The sequence below is a fragment of the Ailuropoda melanoleuca genome, chromosome 1 (genome assembly GCF_002007445.2).
Source record: "Ailuropoda melanoleuca isolate Jingjing chromosome 1, ASM200744v2, whole genome shotgun sequence".
NCBI lineage: Eukaryota > Metazoa > Chordata > Mammalia > Carnivora > Ursidae > Ailuropoda > Ailuropoda melanoleuca.
Genome location: NC_048218.1, coordinates 206731682 through 206750450, shown reverse-complemented (window position 1 = coordinate 206750450; position 18769 = coordinate 206731682). Strand labels below are relative to the sequence as shown.

The following is an 18769-nucleotide window of genomic DNA, read 5'->3' as shown; positions in this document are numbered from 1 at the left end:
GCGCTCGCCCGCTTCCGACCTCAGCCCTGCCGCCGCAGACCCCTGCCAGAAAGCCCAGCCCCCGCCCACGGCGGGGCCCTCGTGGGGGAGCGCTCGCCGGGGGCCCAGCCTGCCACCGGCCGAGAGCGCGCGGGGTGGGGTGCGGAGCCCGCGGCCGCCGGGACGCGTGGGCCGGGGAGCACCCGCAGCGGGGGGCTACCCTCACCTATCAGCCCAGTGCAGGAAATCATTGCCATTACAATGGCTATAGCAGACAACCCGGAATCGCACGTCTGCGTCCTCCGCGGGCCACGCAGCACCTTCCCCCGTCTCTCACTGCCCGAGTGGCCTTTGGCCGGACGTTTCCTCTAGGAGCCATTGCGGTAACCACTGGCGCTGGTTAAGCGCGGGCGCTGCTGAGCACTGCTGTTAGTCCACTCGCGCAGACAGGGAAACTGAGGCAGGAAGTAAGTTGCCCGGGGTCACACGGCCTGTGGGGGGTGGAATTGAAATTTGAACGCCCCCTTCCCCGTCTGGCCATTCTGCTCTGCTCTCTCTGCAGCCTCGGTTCTTCTGCTGGAAAATGAAGGGGTGGCGGGGATGGATGGATCAAAGTTTCTCAAAATGGGGTTGTTAAACCAACTTAGCGTGTTTGGAAACATGAGGCAATGGCAGGAGGCGCACATATTGTTTTATAAAAGTTTCACAAAGGCATGCATACTGGTTTATACTTGTGTACTTAGTCACTGGAGGTGAACGTATTTCCTACGCAGGGACCCTGTCACATGTCTGCAGGGCAGGGCTGTGAGGCCCCTCTCCAGCTCTGCCCCTGGTGGCCCCTGAGCAGCAGGTATGGCCCCTTGAAGCACAAGGCTCTCCGCACTGTGGTTTTTTTTTTTTTTTTAAGATTTTTTATTTATTCGACAGAGATAGAGACAGCCAGCTAGAGGGAACACAAGCAGGGGGAGTGGGAGAGGAAGAAGCAAGCTCACAGCAGAAGAGCCTGATGTGGGGCTCGATCCCAAAACGCCGGGACCACGCCCTGAGCCAAAGGCAGATGCCCAATGACTGAGCCAGCCAGGCGCCCCATAGAATTTGCATTTCTAACAAGCTTTTGGATGGATCTGCTGCATCCTGACCCAGGGAGCCCTTAGGCCTGGTGTCCATTGTGGGAGCCCAGTTCGAAGATGGGTTTCTTCCCCAGTTGAGCTCCAGGCCTTTCCGGGGTGGTTCTGGCCTGGCTGGCATGGGGCTCTGCACCCAGGGCCGCTCTAGAGCCTAGACCACGCCTCCAGAGCCCACCCTCCCGCCCAGCTCTGCCCTGCCATCACCACCCAGGTCTGTGCCTGGCAACTCCCCTTCACACCATTTTGGTGGCCCTCACGGTGGCTTGTCCCCCAGGATACCCACACCTGCGTCCTGGTGGGGCTGTGCCTGCCCCTCTGGTGATCTGGTTGAGAGCCATCCCACTCAACGGGAAAACTATCAAACTGAAACACTGCCACCCATTTCTACCAGAATTGTTTCTGCTGCTGTAAGGGTTGGTACTTCAAGAATTTTCACGGACAGAAGGGACAGAAGTAACCTTTCCTCACCCTGAAATCGCACTATTAGACTTAACTTGAAAAAGTCTTTTGGGGTGTGCGATAGTGTCCCCCCCACCCCCAAAGAAAGCAAGGTCTTGCTAGCTCTGCCCCCAATAGGAATTTTTTTGTATTACTGAAATAGTAATAAATGTCTTAGCATTTGTTTAGAATCCTATATTTTATAAATACCCCTCAATACGCTTACTTCTTTATCCATTATTATTATTAATACTCAAAACCGTGAGGTAGATAGAATTAACACCGGTTTATAGATGAGAATGCGCAGGCACAGATTTACCAACACATGGAGAATTCGAAGTGTTTTCTAGATACCTAGCCTGTGAGGGAGGTTCTGTTGTCAGCATCCCCTGGGATGTAGTGTGGTTATGGGACTTCCCCAAGGTCACAGCGCAGGCTTGCAGAGATGGCTTCTCCCCCTCTGTGGCTCCTGCTGTCATCAGGACAATGCTGCAGGACAGAGCAGCTGCAGCCCAGATCCCCGGGCTCTCCTGACCCCCACTCCAGGCTCTTGCTACTCCTGTTGTGGAAACTGCCAGATTGGGGTGAGTGCTAGCACTTGGTGCAGCGCTGGGCCCCCAAGAAGGCTCTGGAGAAGAGCTTGTTGGTGGGCCAGGCCTGGATTTCTGGGGCAGTGGCCAGAGTGGGCAGCTTCTGCCCTCGTTCTCCTTCTGCATACGAGTTTCTTGCTCTACTCAGTTCCTGGGGAGCAGAGGGAGTTGGGGGCCCAAGGCTTTTCTGTGAATTTCTCAGGGTTTCACAAGTTTATGCCAAGGGATGCGCTGGAGAGGAAGAACAGGGCAGTCCCCTGTGGGTGGGGGCTTGCTAGACAAGTTGTCCCCCTTGGTCCTGGAGAGCAGGCTGCATAACCAGGGCCCCCCAGCTTCCCTCCCACAGCAGCTCTGCTTTTTCAGTAAATGGAACTGACTTTCAAATGCAGTTGGTGAGCTCCAGGGGGAGAAGGAGGCTTAACTGCCAATTATTCTGTAAAGGGAAGAACCGCATTTAATGGAATTATCCCCCCACACACTTTTTTCTTTTATCTGTTGGGGCACCTTCATTGGATCAATGAAATAAGCGCATGTCCCCAGATGGCAGTCCCTGTCTGTTCCTATGTAGTAAGGGACCCAGCCTGAATGGTCCAACTCACTGCGGGTCTTCCACAAGCATCCTTGTCCTCTAACAGCATCTTCTAGGCGTGACGGGGTGCTGTTTGTTTTTAATTCCATGTGAACAAACTGCACACTCCTGTTTACTGGAAACCTGCTGGTGCCTGCCCATCCTGATGACCCCTGACCCCTACTTGCCACCAGGGAGCAGGAGGGGCCATTAATAGTCAAGAGCCCTGGCTCTGGAGCTGGGCTGCTTGGGCTCGAATCTCATTACTTAACTTCTTGTGACTTAGTTTCTTTATCTGTGAATTGGGGGTGATAACATGGTCATCTAGCCTTATGAGGTTGTGGGGGTGTGTATGTGTGAGGGGGGAGTAAAGCAGTCAATAGATAGCTCCGGGCTTCTGTTAGTGGCCTTGTCCTCCAGGCTCACATCCACAAGCCCGGACTGAGTAAGAGCATCTCCTTGGCAGGGTACCCGGCCAGCTCCAAAGCTCTTCGTCCTTTGCTTCTCACAGCCTGATTCTGCCATTCGAGGCTCCGAAGGGCTAGCCAGTCCTGCCATGTTTATGCAGGCAGATCGTCACTGGAGGGAGCCTGCCCTCCTCCCTCCTGTTCCAGAGCCTTTGTCCCACTGGACTGTTGGCTTGACTGCGCGGGGCGCCTGTGTTAGATTTGAAGAAGCTGTCCCTGGGAGTCTGCAGGTTGGCTAAACTGAGGGGCTGTGTGCACTCGAACTTCAGATAAGCAGGATCCCTGAGCTGGGGTAGTCAGGGTGCACCTCGTGGCCCAGGTGGGCCTGGAATGGACCTGGGACAATTTTTAACTCTAATAGAAAACATGTAGCACCAAATTTACCATCTCAACTGTTTTTACATGTACAGTTTGAAGATAGTAAACATTTATAACATACTGCTATTACCACTGTCCATCTCTAGAACTTTTCCTGCCTGGGAAACTGAAACTGTGTCCCCTTCGAACAATAACCCCCTTTCGCCCTCCCCCCAGCCCCTGGTGCCCACCATTCTGCTTTCTGCCTCTGAATCTGACTGCTTGGGGACCTCATACAGGCTCCTTTCACTTAGCAGGATGCCCTCAAGGTTCGTCTGTCATAGCGGGTGTCAGGATTTCTCTCTTTTGGAGGGCTGAGTACTGTTCTGCTGTGTACATTCTTTTTGCCCATTCGTCTGTCAGCAGACACTTGGATTGCTTCCTCATGACTGTGCTGAGAAATGCCGCTATGAGCTTGGGTGTGCAAACATCTCTTCCAGGCCCTGTTTTCCATTCCTTTCTGGAGATACCCAGAAGTGTGCGTGCTGAATCATCTCCTACATATTTTTGGAAGATTTTATTTTTTTTTTTGAGAGAGAGAGGGCATGCACAAGTAGGGGGAGAGGGAGAAGAAGATTCCCTGCTGAGCAGGGAGCCCTACGCAGGGCTCGATCCTGGGACCCCAGGATCATGACTTAACCGACTGAGCCACCCAGGCGCCCATCTCCTACATATTTCTGGAGGAGGCTGTGGGGGCACAGGGAAGGCTCTCAGACATAAACACATCATTATTAACTTCGTCCCAGTCAAGGAAGAATTCCATCAAAATGCAGTTCGTTGTAAGCACGGCTGTGACGGAAGCCCAGGCGGGTAATTCATTCTTCAGCGCCTCAGACGCCACCGTCCAGGGGTGGTGAGCTCCCCGTGGGTGCGGATAGAGGAGGTCACAGAGGAGGCCAGAGAACTGCCTGGTGGGGGGTATGGGCTGAGAGGAGCTGAGGTGGAGGGACAGGCCCCGCAGTGGCACCAGCGACAGGAGCATTAGCCTGTCGTGGCTGGGGGCTCGGGGCAGGAGGCCAAGTCTCCAGTGGCTGAGTGTCCAGTGGCTTTGTCAGACGCTATTTCAGCCACAGCTTCCATGCTCGGGTCGCGTGGCTGTCGCTGCTGTGGCTTGCTGGCGGGACACATCCAGGGGCGGCTCCATCTGGCAGGAAACAAAATGGCACCCTCAACAGAGTAGCTCAAGGCGAGTTTGAGAAAGAGACCCTTGCCAAGGGGGGCATGGTTTAGGGGGCCGCTGTACCCGTGGCTGCTACTTGCAGGGCCCTCGGCACCCCCAGACCTGGAGGAACCACGGCCAGAGAGTTCACGGCAGCCCGGAAATGGCTGTGGAGAGGCCTCCCTCCAGGGAAGTGTGACCATGGTTTGAGGTTTTGATGGCTGCGGGCCAACTGATCCAGACCCAAAGTCTCCTGCTGGGCTCCCAGCTGTCTGAACCCGGCAGGCAGTGGGGGGATCAGGGAGCCCCCAGGGGGTGGGGGAGGGGCCGACCTAAGACTTGCCAGGGACAGCAGAGGGAAAGGAGGCCCCGCTTTTCTTGCCAAGTTAGTCAAACGAACGTTCCAGCTTGGCTGGTGCCCACGCCGGCCCACCTCTGCCACCGCAGACCCCAGGTGGCCCGTGCGCTGAGCGCCTCCTCCCGGATGTGGAGGGGGCACCTCCGGCGAGTCGGGGTGTGCGGCCAGGGAGGCGGGGAGGACCGACTGCCTTGGCAGAAAAACCCGAGCCTCAGCATGTCCTTTTGAACATAATAACTGCGTCTTATCTGCATTCTTTATCCCTTCAAAAATGTTTATTTTTCATTGGGCTTTTTTGCTTATTCTACACAATTCCAACTGCTCGTGGCAATGGCGCTGTGGTCCCTGGAGACGGGATGGGCTCCTTGTCCCCAGCCTCCCTCCCTCCCCCGGGGACCCTGTAGGCTGTGCGCAGTGGACCCTGTCGTATGGTCTGTGGACTGTGGTCAGGGACACGCTCCGCAGCCTCTGCTAGCCGGGCTCTGAGCTGGGACTCAGTGGGTTTTCAGATGTGGAGCGGGGGCCTGGTGTGCAGAGGAAGGGGCTTGTCATGGGAGGGCCTTGACCGATGCAGGGAACCTCAGCCAGTCCAGGGCCAGGCCCCCGGGAGGGCAGAGGGTCATCCTGGTCCAGCTTTAGAGATGAGATTGGTTTTTACATTGAAAAAAATCTTTTCATTATTGACTCTTTTCTTCAAGTCTTTGTTTATAGGTATTTGTGTGTGTGTGTGCATGTGTGTGTGTGCGTGTGTGTATTTATTTTAGAGAGGGATGGTGGAGGGGCAGAGGTAGAGAATCTCAAGCAGATTCCACGCTGAGCACAGAGCCCGACGTGGGGCTTGATCCCACGACCCCGAGATCACGACCTGAGCCGAAACCAAGTCAGCCCCTTAATCGACTGTGACCCACCCCGCAGGTACCCCTATAGATATTTGTATTTTTATTGTCTATATCCTTTTTTTTTCCTACTTCCATGGGTCGTGTAATTGGTCCTACATCCCTGGTCTTGTGGCTGTGGCTTCACTGAGTGGGGCTGCCGTGGCTTACTGGCCACACTGCTTTCCAGTGCTTTTCTTGGCCTTATATACACTTGGCCTGTCTCCTTCCTGCTGTCAGATGCTGTTGAGACGGGACAGAAGCAGCCAGGATGGGGCCAATACCCCTGCGGAAGCCTCTCCTGGCTTGGTTGGCGCCGGATGGCCCAGGGTCCGAGGAGGACTGCGGGCTGTATGTGCAGGGCCGGCTCCCTGCGCCCTCCTGCCCTGGGGCTCCGGGCCGCCTCCCAGCCAGCCCTGGAAGCCAGGTGGCTCCTCGAACGGCGCGGCGCCCTCCCCACGGCAGCTCTGGTTTCAGGGAAAGTTTGTTGACAATCTTAAAATATTTTATAAACATTCTGGGATTGGCAAAAAGTGGGGCTGTGTGTTGCCAAACACATTTTGCCCTCGACTTTTAAACTGACGTGTATTTTAAGGAAACCTAATCAGCATCATCTTCGAGGGTTTACTTCACACAAACGTCGTTTTCTTAGAGGCCTGGTACACGCTATCCAAGAAGACTGCAAAACATGTCTTCCTTTCTCTCTCTCTCTTTTTTTTTAATTCTCTTTCTTAGAACCCAGGGAGTTGGGTTCTTCCAAGAGTAACTGAGCTGAAACCCCAGGGCCAAAAAGTGCACATCGGCTCGAAACTGCCCGGAATATTCTAAATCCCTGTCTGGGGGCCCCTGGGTGGCTTAGTTGGTTAAGCAACTCCTTGGCTCAGGTCATGACCCCAGGGTCCTGGGATTAAGCCCCGCATCGGGCTCCCTGGTCAGTGGGGAGCCTGCCCTCTGCTGTTCCCCCTCTTGTGCTCTCACTCGCTCTGTCAAATAAATAAATAAAATCTTTAAAAAAAAAATAAAAAACGCTGTCTGTCTGGTACCAGACATCTAGATGGAATTTTAAAATTCAGTTGTGATCTTTAACATAATTAATATATTCCACACATGTAGATACCTGAATTAATCCATTTCATCGTCCGTGAAATGGATCTTGGGTATAACATTCCTTTGATTCAACTGATTTTCTGGCTCCTAGATTCTCTTCAGATATACTCAGCTTCAGTTTGCTACCAAGAGTTGTTATGGGGGGGCGGGGAAGAGTTCTTATCAGAGTGGCTCAGTCGTTAAGCGTCTGCCTTCTGCTCAGGTCATGATCTCAGGGTCTTGGGATCGAGCCCCACATCGGGCTCCCTGCTCAGCGGGGAGCCTGCTTCTCCCTCTCCCTCTGCCTGCTGCTCCCCTTGCTTGTGCTCTCACTCGCTCTGACAAATGAATAAATAAAATCTTTAAAAAAAAAGTCGTTAGGGGCGCCTGGGTAGCGCAGTCATTAAGCGTCTGCCTTCGGCTCAGGGCATGATCCCGGCGTTCCGGGGATCGAGTCCCACGTCGGGCTCCTCCGCTGGGAGCCTGCTTCTTCCTCTCCCACTCCCCCTGCTATGTTCCCTCTCTCGCTGGCTGTCTCTCTGTCACATAAATAAAATAAAAATCTTTAAAAAAAAAAAAAGTCGTTATCTGAGGTGGAAACTTCTTTTTTTAAACCTGTATATGAGTGTATGTAAGTATAGAAAGAGATATAGGTATAGTCTTTGCATATATGGGCATATGTCTGACCCATAAATTCTGATTTTGTTTTATTTATTTTTTAAAGATTTTATTTATTTATTTGACAGAGAGAGACAGCCAGTGAGAGAGGGAACACAGCAGGGGAGTGGGAGAGGAAGAAGCAGGCTCCCAGCAAAGGAGCCTGATGGGGCTAGGTCCTAGAATGCTGGGATCACGCCCTGAGCCGAAGGCAAACGCTCAACGACTGCACCACCCAGGCACCCCCATAAATTCTGATTTCAGATTCTAAATACATTTAGATTTTATCACACAGGACTTTAAAGGATTTTGTTGTTTTTCAAGTAAACTCTATAGCCAACGTGGGGCTCCATCTCATGACCCCAAGACCAAGAGTCCCGCGCTCCACTGACCAAGCCGGCCCGGCGCCCCAAGGCAGAGCCATCTTTACCTGAAGGACAGGCCCTACTGTGCGTGGGGAGCTGAGTGCTTCTGGGGCTGCTCTGTAAGCCAGGCCGATCATCAAGCACTGACGATCGCACCAATAAGACAGACGAGCAGGTGCACCTGGCCGAGACCCCAGGCTCCGTCTGTCCTAGACCACCCACAGTATGTCTGTGCCTTACCTGCCATTTCTGCCAGACACCTGAATTCTGGCCTTAGGGGCCCCTCCTGCTTTGGCGTGTGCCATCTTCTCTCCCCAGCTCTTCTCCCCTGCCCTCCCCAGCAGGCCCCACGGAGACTCTTCATGCCCCGCGTCACTGGGGCTTCTGCTCCGCCGACCCCGGACATGCTCTGTCCAGCCCGTGTCATGTTGGCCGATGCTCTCCTGCCTGGCTCGTGCTCTCTTTGAAGGCAGGGAAAGTGTCTTAGTTTCCTGTGGCTGCTGTGACCAGTGATCCCACTGGATGCCTCAGAACAGAAGTTTCTTCTGGCGCAGTTGGGGAGGCCAGAAATGCAAAGCCAGCGTCAGTGGGCCCAGATCAAGGTGTTGGCACAGCGGCTGTCCCGCTGCAGCCTGTGGGGAGACCCACTTCCCTCCGTCTTCGGAGCGTCTTCAAGTCACTCTGTGCCGTCTCCACAGCCTCCTCTCCCCGTGTCCCCCCATCCTCTCTGCCCCTTCTTACAGAGACCCTTGTGGTGGCCTTCCTGGCCAGAATCCAGGACACTCCCCACCTCAGATCCTTACTGACGTCGGCACGTGTGTCTTTTTTCCCAAGTAAGGTAACATTTCTGGGTTCCAAGGACTAGGACCCGATCCCTCTCCCCACACAGCCACCGCCCAGCATTCGCCCAGCCTGCGCGGCCGCCCCGTGACATAGGGCTGTTCCTCTCCCCACGGCAGGTGAGGAGATGGCGGTGTCCAGAGGCAAGTCAGCCGCAGCCCCAGCAGCTTGGCCGAGCACTCTGGCCCCGAAGGCCAGGGGTGCCCTGGGCCTCTATGCGTCCCGCCTCTGTGACACTGGGTTTGTTCAATGACCGAGTGAAGACAAACAGCTGAGGAGTCTGAAGAAGATGGAGAGTCGCCCATAGAGAAGGGGGTGGAGAGGAAGAGGGAGGAGGAAGGGAGAGTGGGAAAAGAGGGATCTAAAGGACCCGGGGCAGGGACAGTGCCCCTGGATTTCTGTTGGCACCCGTAGCTCCTGAGACTCCCAGGCGGAAATCGCCCCTCGGCAGGGCTAGTGATCCTGGACTCGTCCCAAACACTCCCCACCCTGCTGGCTTCCCGAAGGAAGACCAGAGCGGCCATGCCCCAATGCGCTCACGTCTCCTGTGTGCAGGGCACGAGAGCTACGTGACTTTCTGCCAGCTGGAGGACGAGGCCGCCTTCACGTGCAGCGCGGACCGCACCATCAGGAAGTGGGACGTGCGCACCGGGCAGTGTCTTCACGTCTTCCGGGGACACACGTCCATCGTGAACAGGTCAGTGTGGCCGGGGCCCCAGGGGACAGAGGTGTAGGCCGTGTGGCCCCTGCCCCTGGAGGAATTCAGCTTCTCCGGGGAAGCCTGTGTGCAGACGCGCGGAGGTCGCCCGGAGCGCACAGCTGTGGAAGGCCCGGGTGCACGTGTTTCAGGCACGACAAGGGCTGGCTGCCCCGGGCTGCGTGTGGGGCTTCGGCAGGCAGGGGTTGGGGAAGAGAGGCACCACCAGCACACTGATTGTGCCCAGACGCCCCCCTTGGAACCCTGGCAGCGCACTGCCCACCGCTAGGCACAGGGAAAGGCGATGGGGGCCACGGCCCCTACTGATGGCCACGAATTCCAGAGGAAGTGGCCTAATTGGTACCTGATGGTCAACAGTGGTGGGGGGGGGTTGTTCTGGAGTCCAGAGTATTTTTAAAACTCTCCTTTCCATGTTGTTGTTGAAATATCCCACCCTCCTTCTCTAGGAGGTTTGAATTTTTCCTTCCCTTATTGAATTTGGGTCTGAGCTGAGCCATGAAAATTCCTTTGCTGATCACATCAGTTTGGCACTATTTATGTAACTTGTGGTGGCCATCCTAGACTCCTGAGGGAGTGTCGAGGAAGACCAGGGGTCTAGGCACCTGCCCGCGGGCCCTCGAGGCCTCACTGATGGGGGTGGGGAGGGTGCCCAGGGGGGCTGAGCTATGTCAGTCAGGAAAAGGGCCCAGTGCAGGCAGGCATTTGGAGGCGGTCAGGGGCTGGGCTGGGCGGCTGGAGGAGAGCTGTTCTCGGCCACAGGGACGCTGCCGCCTGAGCTTTGTGCAGCCCTGGGTCGGGGTGGGAAACGACTTGCCCCATGGTTTAGTGCTTTCTGGGTGGGAATGGGGGGCCCAGACCCGTGCACCCACAGGGCAGGACTAGGCACCGCCCCTCAGCAGAGATGGAGTGTTGTGTTGGCTCAGGATGGTGGCGAGTGGAGGTCACCTCCCCGCAGCCGAGCTATCCCCCTGCCTCTGTAGCTGGAGCGGGCATGGCCGGCCACCCGCCACCAGGGCCCGACAGACAAGGTGGCGGAGGAGGTCACACCTCCTGCTGGTCGCTTCCTTGAGGAAGAAGTTTGTGACGGAGGAAAGTGTGGGTGTGTGGGAGTCTCGTGTCGTGAGGCGTGGGCTGGTGGGAGAGGCCACATCTCAGTGACCGGCTTGCGCTCAGCTTGTAACTGGAAACTGTCAGCTGCTCCCCAAAAGCAAACCTGGGTAATCAAGGCTAGAAATTAGGCTCTGCCGGGTTCAGCACACACACACCGTTCACACACATTCACACACACCGCCGTGGAGGGGTCGCGGTCCTAAACGGGGCGGATCATTCCGGGTCGATACTAAGTGTGACTTAGCAACTGTATGGCATGACTAAGGAGCTGTGCTCACAGCTGCCACATCCCTGAGGCCGGGATGTGGAATTCACTTCAGAGCCCTGCCGGGTATGTGAGTTTTGGGGGGCATGGACCATGCATTCTCATGCCAGGCCAGACCAGGCAGGGCTCAGGCCCCCAGAACATCACCTGTGGTGACACGTGGTGTCGCGTGGTCACTTTCCCTTACACGTACGCATGTCGTAAAAACCGTCCGTACGGGGAGTTAGGGCAGAAGGGGGTCCGAAGCAGCACGCGTATCCGGCGGTTGGCCCCCTAATTGCCTGTGGGAAGTGAGCCGTGCAGAGGTGAGTTGTGTGGGCGGCGAGCAGGCCGAGGGAGCACCAGGCACCTCTGACACCAAGATGCAGGGTCCCGACTGCTCTGTCCCCACACTTGGGACACTGGCCCGTTCCAGCTCCCCCTATGCTGCTCCCCTTTGTGGGCTCCTCTCAGGTTGGGGGGGGCCTGGGGCTTCTTAACAAGGGTGTGTGAACAGAGCCTTGACATTATGCAGAGTTCTGTACTGAAGACAAACGTGTATTTTCTGGGGAGAAGTTCTTAACATTCATCAAAAAGGGACTAAGAATCATGAATATTTGCTGCTCGGGAGGCCTATCCTCCCCCCATGGGTGTGCACAGAACCCCGCTCCTCCCACACAAAGTTCCCTGGGTTCACTGAACACAGAGGACACCAGGGACTCTGAGATGGCCTGCTACGCACCCCTGTGTGGTCTGACCCCTGCCCCGACCCCGGCATGGTCTGACCCCTGCCCCTACCCCAGCGTGCTCTGACCCCTGCCCTCTCCCTCTTCCCACCAGGATCCTGGTCGCCAACAACCAGCTCTTCAGCAGCTCCTATGACCGCACGGCTCGAGCCTGGAGCGTGGACAAGGGGCAGGTGTCCCAGGAGTTCCGGGGCCACCGCAACTGCGTGCTGACCCTAGCCTACTCCGCGCCCTGGGACCTGCCCGGGGCTCCCTGCGCTGAAGAAGTTGGCGGGCTCCTGGTGACGGGCAGCACGGATGGCACGGCCAAGGTGTGGCAGGTGGCCAGCGGCTGCTGCCACCAGACGCTGCGGGGCCACACGGGAGCCGTGCTCTGCCTTGTGCTGGACACACCCAGTCACACCGCCTTCACCGGCAGCACCGACGCCACCATCCGTGCCTGGGACATCCTGAGCGGGGAGCAGCTGCGGGTGTTCAGGGAGCACCAGGGCTCTGTCATCTGTCTGGAGGTGAGCTCCGCCTGGCCCTCGCCAGGAGGCCCCCGGGTGGTCCTCTGAGCCACCACCCTCCCCCGTGTACTTGTTAGCTTGGGCTGTGTAACAGAGTACTGCAGACCAGACGGCTTCCACGACAGAGGTGGGTCGTCTCGCCGCCCTGGAGGCTGCGAGTCCAAGACCCAGGTGTTGGCTCGTAGCTGGACGTCTTCTCCCTGGGTCCTCACGTCGTGGTCCCTCTGCTTCCAAACGTCCCCTTCCTATAAGGACACCAGTCCTACTGGGTTAGGTTCCACCCCAATGACCTCATTTTAACTTAACTACCTCCTTGAAGACCCTGTCTCCAAATACACTCGCACTCGCAGATACAAGGGTTAAGCCTGTTGTCAACATAGGAATTTTGGTTTCTTTACAGGTTGAGGATTATGTCTACCCAGAAACCCTGGTCCATAATTCCTAAATCCAAAATTCAACAATATGAAGGTTTTGTTCTGTTTTGTTTTGTTTTGTTTTGTTTTGTTTTTTAAGGCTTGGCACCAAGACTTCCTTGGCAGCAAAGCCTGGACGCACAGATAGGCTAGCTGGAGTTCACTCTACCCCACTTCCTGGGAATATGCATTCCTTTGCTGTAGGAACATGAGCGTGTTGCTAAAATCCAAAAACTCCTGAAATACATCTGGCCCCAAGATTTTGGGTCAGGGATTCTGAGTGTGAAATCACGCCCACCCCGGTGGTCGTGAGGATTTCATGAACTGGTGCTGGGCAGGGCCCAGACGTGCCCCACGTGGGTGCCGGGCAGCTTTTGCCGTTGTGGGCATCTAGCAGATTCGCTGCCCGTGCTTACCTTTCTCACTTTACACATGAGAAGACAGAGGCTCCGAGAGGGTAAGCCACTTGTCCAGGGTCTCACAGCTGGTCAGGGGCAGAGACAGACTGCAACCGGGACTGAACATGTAACCAACAGCTTATTGTTTGTTAAGATTTTATTCATTTATTTGAGAGAGAGTGAGAGAGAGCACCAGAGCAGGGTGAGGGGCAGAGGGAGAAGCAGACTCCCCGCTGAGCAGGGAGCCTGACATGGGGCTCGATCCTGGGACTCCGGGATCATGACCTGAGCTGAAGGCCAACACTTAACCGACTGAGCCACCCAGGCGCCCCTGACCAGCAGCTTATAAAGGTGTGGTGGGGCCTGTGCCTTGCCAGGCTGGGGGAACCTCTTCTGTCGGTCTTACTCCGGAGGCGGGCTGTCCGGAGCCCAGCCATGCTCTGCAGCCGGGCCCAGCGGCTTCATTCCCTGCCCGAGCGGATCTGCTGCTGTGAGCTGAGCGGAGAGGCCCGCACCCCGGGCCTGGGCCTGCCATCTACTTGGATGGATCACGTAGCAGGGAGATGACCCCCAGCCCCATCCCCTCAGAGCTGTCTTGGCTGGGGGAAGTGTTGCAGGCCCTGTCCTTTGTGACATGCCCCTGTCAGGGTCTGTCTGCTTCCCCATGTGCCTCAGGCCTCCTCTGGCCTCCCCGAGCTGCCCGACTGTTCCCCATGGACGTCCTCTCAGGAGAGCAGCCAAAGTGAACAGTGAGGGGGTCTTAGGCAGCCAAGGACAACACTCTTGGAGCATTTCCTGGGCCTCTGGACTCTTGATTTGTACTTTGAATTGTGCAGCTTGGTCACTTTTAAACACAATGTGACAGGCCCCACATTGTTGGGACACTGCGTGGGGAGCAGGTGGCGTCATCCCTTCGCCGCAGCAGCCGTCGAAGCTCAGCGCCTCCCTTGGCGGGCTGAGCGGTGTGGAGGTGCCCAGTGGCCCCCGGGGGCCTCCAGCCCGCAGCCTACACACACCAGCTCCCTTAATTCCGGGTCCGTGAATCTCAGTGGGCGTTTAGGAAGCAGAGCCACTGGAGGCCTGGGGTTGCCTCGGGGGCTCATGGGGACGGTCAGGACACATGGGGGCATGGGGCAGACACCAGGCCAGGAGGCCGTACGAGTTCCCCGGGATCCCACTGTCTCTGCCGTCGTGAATGGCCCAAAGCCAAGTGTGACCCGTGCTGTGGCTGGGGTGGAAATGTAATCCGGACTAGTTGGAGTCCCCGTCCTCTGGGATTTAAACTGGGAAATTACAGGGGGAAACTGGGTCAGCCGCGGGAACCGGAGTGGAAAGGGGCCCAGAGTGTGGCTGTCATTGGGCAGGTGCGTGCTCGAGCTAGGAGGGCACGGGCCATGCTAAGGATGCCGGTGGCCAGTACTTGCTCCAGGCCTGCTGCCGGCTGCCCCAGTAGAGGGGCCTCCTCTTTCCGAAGGCTCCAGGGGTTCCTGGGCCCCAGCTCTGGCACGAATGGCTGTCTCCAGGGCTCACAGCCGCCCTCCCCGCCCGACTTCTGGTTCTCATCTGCATCCCTGCTAACTAGAACTGCTGGGTGGCGGCTCTCTTGGCTGCATGGGGATTTTGTCTAGAGGACTGTGCAGAGTTATTTTAACAGTCTTTGCACTTCCCTCGGGCTAGGACACTGTCTATCTTGGCAAGGGGTGCTCCTGTGAGGGGCCTCCCCAGCCCCACCCCTTCCCTCCCAGGCCCTTGCCTTCTTCCCTCCTGCTCGGTGGAGCAGGGGTGTGAATGCCACGCTGGTCAGCTGGGGCAGGCGGGAAGTGGGGGAGCCTGTCTCCAGGGCTCCTCCCTGCCCCCCAGGGCAGCCCCGGGGAGCAGGAGTTTCAGGACCCGAGGACGGCCCCTGGCTGTCCCCTGGCTGTCCGGCTCTGGCCCTAGCACCGATCTCCTTCAGACACACTGCAGCCAGTCAGGTTGCTTCTAGACCTTTCTTTTTCCTATCTGCACCTCTGTGAGCAAACGTCCAGAGTGAAAGCCCTGCTGCTGGAGCCCTTTCCTCAGCCGGGACAGTCTAGGGAACAGCTGGCGCGGCCAGGCGGTAGCTGCAGGTGGACTAACGGGAACCTTCCAGGCACGGCTGTTCCTCAGCAGGAGCTGCAGACGAGAGACACCTGACAACAAGAGCAACACGGGCGAACCTTCCGTGGGCCTTGTTCCTGGCGGGCTGAGCGCTGCTCGGGCCTTCTCTGCGCCCCCTCCCCCGCCCCCCCGGGAAGGCGCTGGCAGGATGCCTGTCTACGCTCAGCAGCAGGGGAGCAGTCAGTGGTGTGGCCGAGGGCAAAGTGACAAGATCCTTGGGTGCTGGATCAGGCAGTGGGGTGGGTCCCCACCCGCAGGGGCAGTTCCTGCTGGTCCACGGTTTCCAGTGAGACCTGTGCATGCCCCTCCCCCTGTCACACAGCGAGGTCTGGAGGGGGCCCTGCGTCACCTGCTGCGGCCAGCGGCACCAGAGTCCAGCTCCCCTCCCTCCTCCTCCCCCAGCTCGTGAACAGGCACGTGTACTCGGGCAGCGCCGACAGGACGGTCAAGTGCTGGCTGGCAGACACGGGGGAGCGCGTGCGCACATTTGCAGCCCACCGACACAGCGTGAGCGCCCTCAAATACCACGCAGGCACCCGTAAGTGACTCCTGCCCCGGCTAGCCCCACGCTGCCCTTCACTGCTCGCCCCCACCAAATCCTCCTGCACTCAGGGCCTCTGCGCTCCGCTTCTTACTCAGCTGTTCCCTCCTGAGCCTCAGCGGCCATTGGGCGGTCAGCAGCCGAGCCTGCTCCACGCACGTGTGCCTCTAGGGTTACTTACAAAGAAGGTCCAAACAAGGGTGTGGGGCCTCCTCCCCAGCTTCACCCCACAAGAACGTGCAGCAGCCTGAATGTTCAGGAGTCCCGGGGTTCAGAACATTGTCTTACGGACACATTCCAGTTCTTGAAATGAGACCGTGCGGCACTGACTTCTGCCAGACTGGAGGGCCACGTGGGTTTGGCTTCACCTGGCATTAGGTTGATTACAGATAAGAGAAAGCCCAGATAACAGTGCTTTAAATGAAACGGTGGTTTATTTTTCTCAGAATTTCTGAGGCCGGCAGTCTAGGTGGGAATGGATGGTTCCACTAAATTATTAGGCACCCAGTTTCCTTTGATCACGCCGCTTCACCACCTTTAGCACACGTTTCCTATCTTCTCGGGGTCCTCATAGTTAAGACAGCTGCTGGAGCTCCAGCCATCGTGCCACGTTTTAGGCAGACCAGACGAAGAGGGAAGGGCAAAAGGATGTGTCTCTTAGCTGAGTGGGTCCCGTTAAAGATATTTCTTGGAAACCCACCCAAAGACTTTGTGTACATTTCTTTGACCCCTGCCTATAAGAGGGACTGAATAATGAAATCTCTTATCTGGGAATATTGCTGCCAGAATTAATCAGGTTATTTTGGAAAGAAAGAAGGGCAGAATGGCTTATTGGGTAGGCAACAAGCTGTCTGTCCCACAGGTCTCAAACTGACACATCTGAGCTTTGCTGGCTCTGTCCTGTAGGCCTGGCTCATGTTTGCACCCCAGACACACCCAGAAGACAGACACTGTTCCAGGAAGCACCCCCCCACACACACACCTCACCACACCTACATGGGGGTGGGGCTCCCAGATGCCTGAACATCTCTTTCCCAAAACTCCCCATCAGCCTCCCTCATCCCCTCTCTGTTCTCTCTCTCACACATACACTCACACTGAGGGAGCAGAGGGGTGGGGGGAGTCACAGCAGATAATTCAAGTTGACTTTACAGCACAGGTGTTAGCTGAAGAGAGAATGTGGATCTCTGAAAATAGAGAGCCTGAGATACCCTTGGGATTTAGGTGTCTGACACGGAAAAATTATTTTTTCCTTCTTCTTGGGTCCAAGCCTGTAAGTGTGATTATGGCTCTGCTCCCAAGCCAGGACCTCTAATTTAAAGAGATTACAGCCCCATCTGCTGCCCACTATTAAGGAAATCTGTCCGTGGTCTTTGCCAACAGGCTGCAGCGTGTTCCTGACCCTCCTCCCATCCACAGGATGCCCAGCAGCCACACTGGGTTGGGGTAGGGGAAGCAGGAAAGGGACAGAAGAGACCCAGGAATGAAACTTGCCCTCTAGAGCCACAGTCACCAGCAGCTTTAGCGGCAGGGCTGGGAATAGGCAGGTGAAGCAGCAAGTGGGGTAAGGAAGAGCTCCCTGAGGCTGGGGCTCCCTTCGGCTTGCCCAGGCTGTGGGTGGGTGTGGCAGATGCTGTGGATACTGCAGTTGGGGTTCTCAGGTCCTCTCCCCTAGAAGGTTTTCCCATGAGGAGCAGGTCGGAGGAGGGCTGGGAGCTGACACCTACAAGAGAGGCCCTCAACCAATGACTTACCCCCCACCTCCCAGGGGGCACAGCTCTGAGCTGAGGTCCGCACCTCCTCCCAGGGGCCCCCTGCAGTCACCTGCTCACTAATACAGCTGTATGGACATCCTTCCTTCCTGTTTCTCTCCCCACTTTGTGGAATGCCCTGCCAAATGAAGTGTTTGCACTCAAATCCTAGCGTCAGTGTCAGCTTCCGGGAGAGCCCAGTCCAGGACCATAATTAAACCACAGAGTTCTTCTGGTCAGTGTTCTCAGGGTGGTCCCTGAGCAGCAGCAGCATTCCCGCCCCACCCCACCCCCAACTGGTTAGACATGCCCGCTCTCAGGCCCCGCCCCAGACCTCCTAAGACAGAAACTCAGGTGGGCTCAGCAATCTGCCTTAACTGCCCTCCAGGTGACCTGGGTGCTCACTGGAGTCAGAACTCTTGAACTAAGTTCTAATGTAGGAAAAGGCGCAAGGAAGGCTGAATCCCGGGACTCCCCCAGGAGAGTTGGGCAGGGGCGCTCTAGCGAAAGCCAGAGGGTCTTGGCTCTGTTTGGAGGGCCAGACAGAGGAGGAACGGATTTCTGGTTGGTCCTTGCTCCAGTAGGCTGCTCAGATGATGGGGGGTGGATGACCTCATCCCCACCCCCACCCCCAAGACAGGGGCTTTAGAGCAGGGAAGCCAGGCCTCACCAAAGGCTTTCACCAACGGTCTCAGAGCGGGGACCTGGCCCGAGGTGGTACTCAGGAGGGACAGGAGCCCCAGAGGGGGCCGCGCAGGCAGGCCCTGCAGCCCAAGGCAGCTTCAGCAGCCTCAGTCTGCAGAGCATGGGAAGTGGGGTAGTATACCCCCGCCCCCGAGTTCCCAGGCACGCAGCAGGAAAAGGAAGGTGCGGCCTCCTTCCTTGCCAGGGCTCCTGCTAGTTCCCATTTGAACCTAATGACCTCCGGGTGAGGCGGGAGGATGGTTCCCGGTCCTTCCCGGCCGGCCCCGCCGCGCCCCCGCCCCCTGCGCAGCGGCGTCCTGGAGAAGCGGGCGGGAGGCCCAGAGGCGCCCTGTGTTCACAGTGTTCACGGGCAGCGGGGACGCCCGCGCGCGCGCCTTCGACGCCCAGTCCGGAGCGCTGCAGAGGGTGTTCCGCGGTCACGCCTTCGTCATCAACTGCATCCAGGTAGGCGCTCCCGCCCGGCTCCTGGGCTCTGCCTCTGCGGGGAGGGGAAGGCCGCCTCCGGCACCCGAGACCGGGCTGCCCCGGCGGAGAGGCCACCGACAGTTGGCTAAGTCGGTGCCGTCTGCGCCGACGAAGCGGAGCTGCGGGCACCGCGGAAGGGAGGGCGGCCGGGGGGGGGGGCCCCC

The 18769-nt window shown here is 57.3% G+C and overlaps 1 protein-coding gene across 3 annotated transcripts in view; it reads left to right on the top strand.

The window, feature by feature from the left end:
- Positions 1–3794: 3794 nt before the first annotated feature.
- The window catches only part of WDR86 (WD repeat domain 86), a 16531-nt gene continuing 1556 nt past the window's right edge, over positions 3795–18769 (top strand). Inside the window, exons 1-5 of one of the 3 annotated variants that reach the window (XM_034639717.1) lie at positions 3795–4336; positions 9422–9563; positions 11779–12193; positions 15546–15681; positions 17068–18318. In XM_034639717.1, the coding sequence (XP_034495608.1) occupies positions 4294–4336; positions 9422–9563; positions 11779–12193; positions 15546–15681; positions 17068–17171 (840 nt within the window). In that variant the 5' untranslated portion in view covers positions 3795–4293 and the 3' untranslated portion in view covers positions 17172–18318. The other 2 variants (XM_034639716.1, XM_034639719.1) reach the window with 2 other exon arrangements.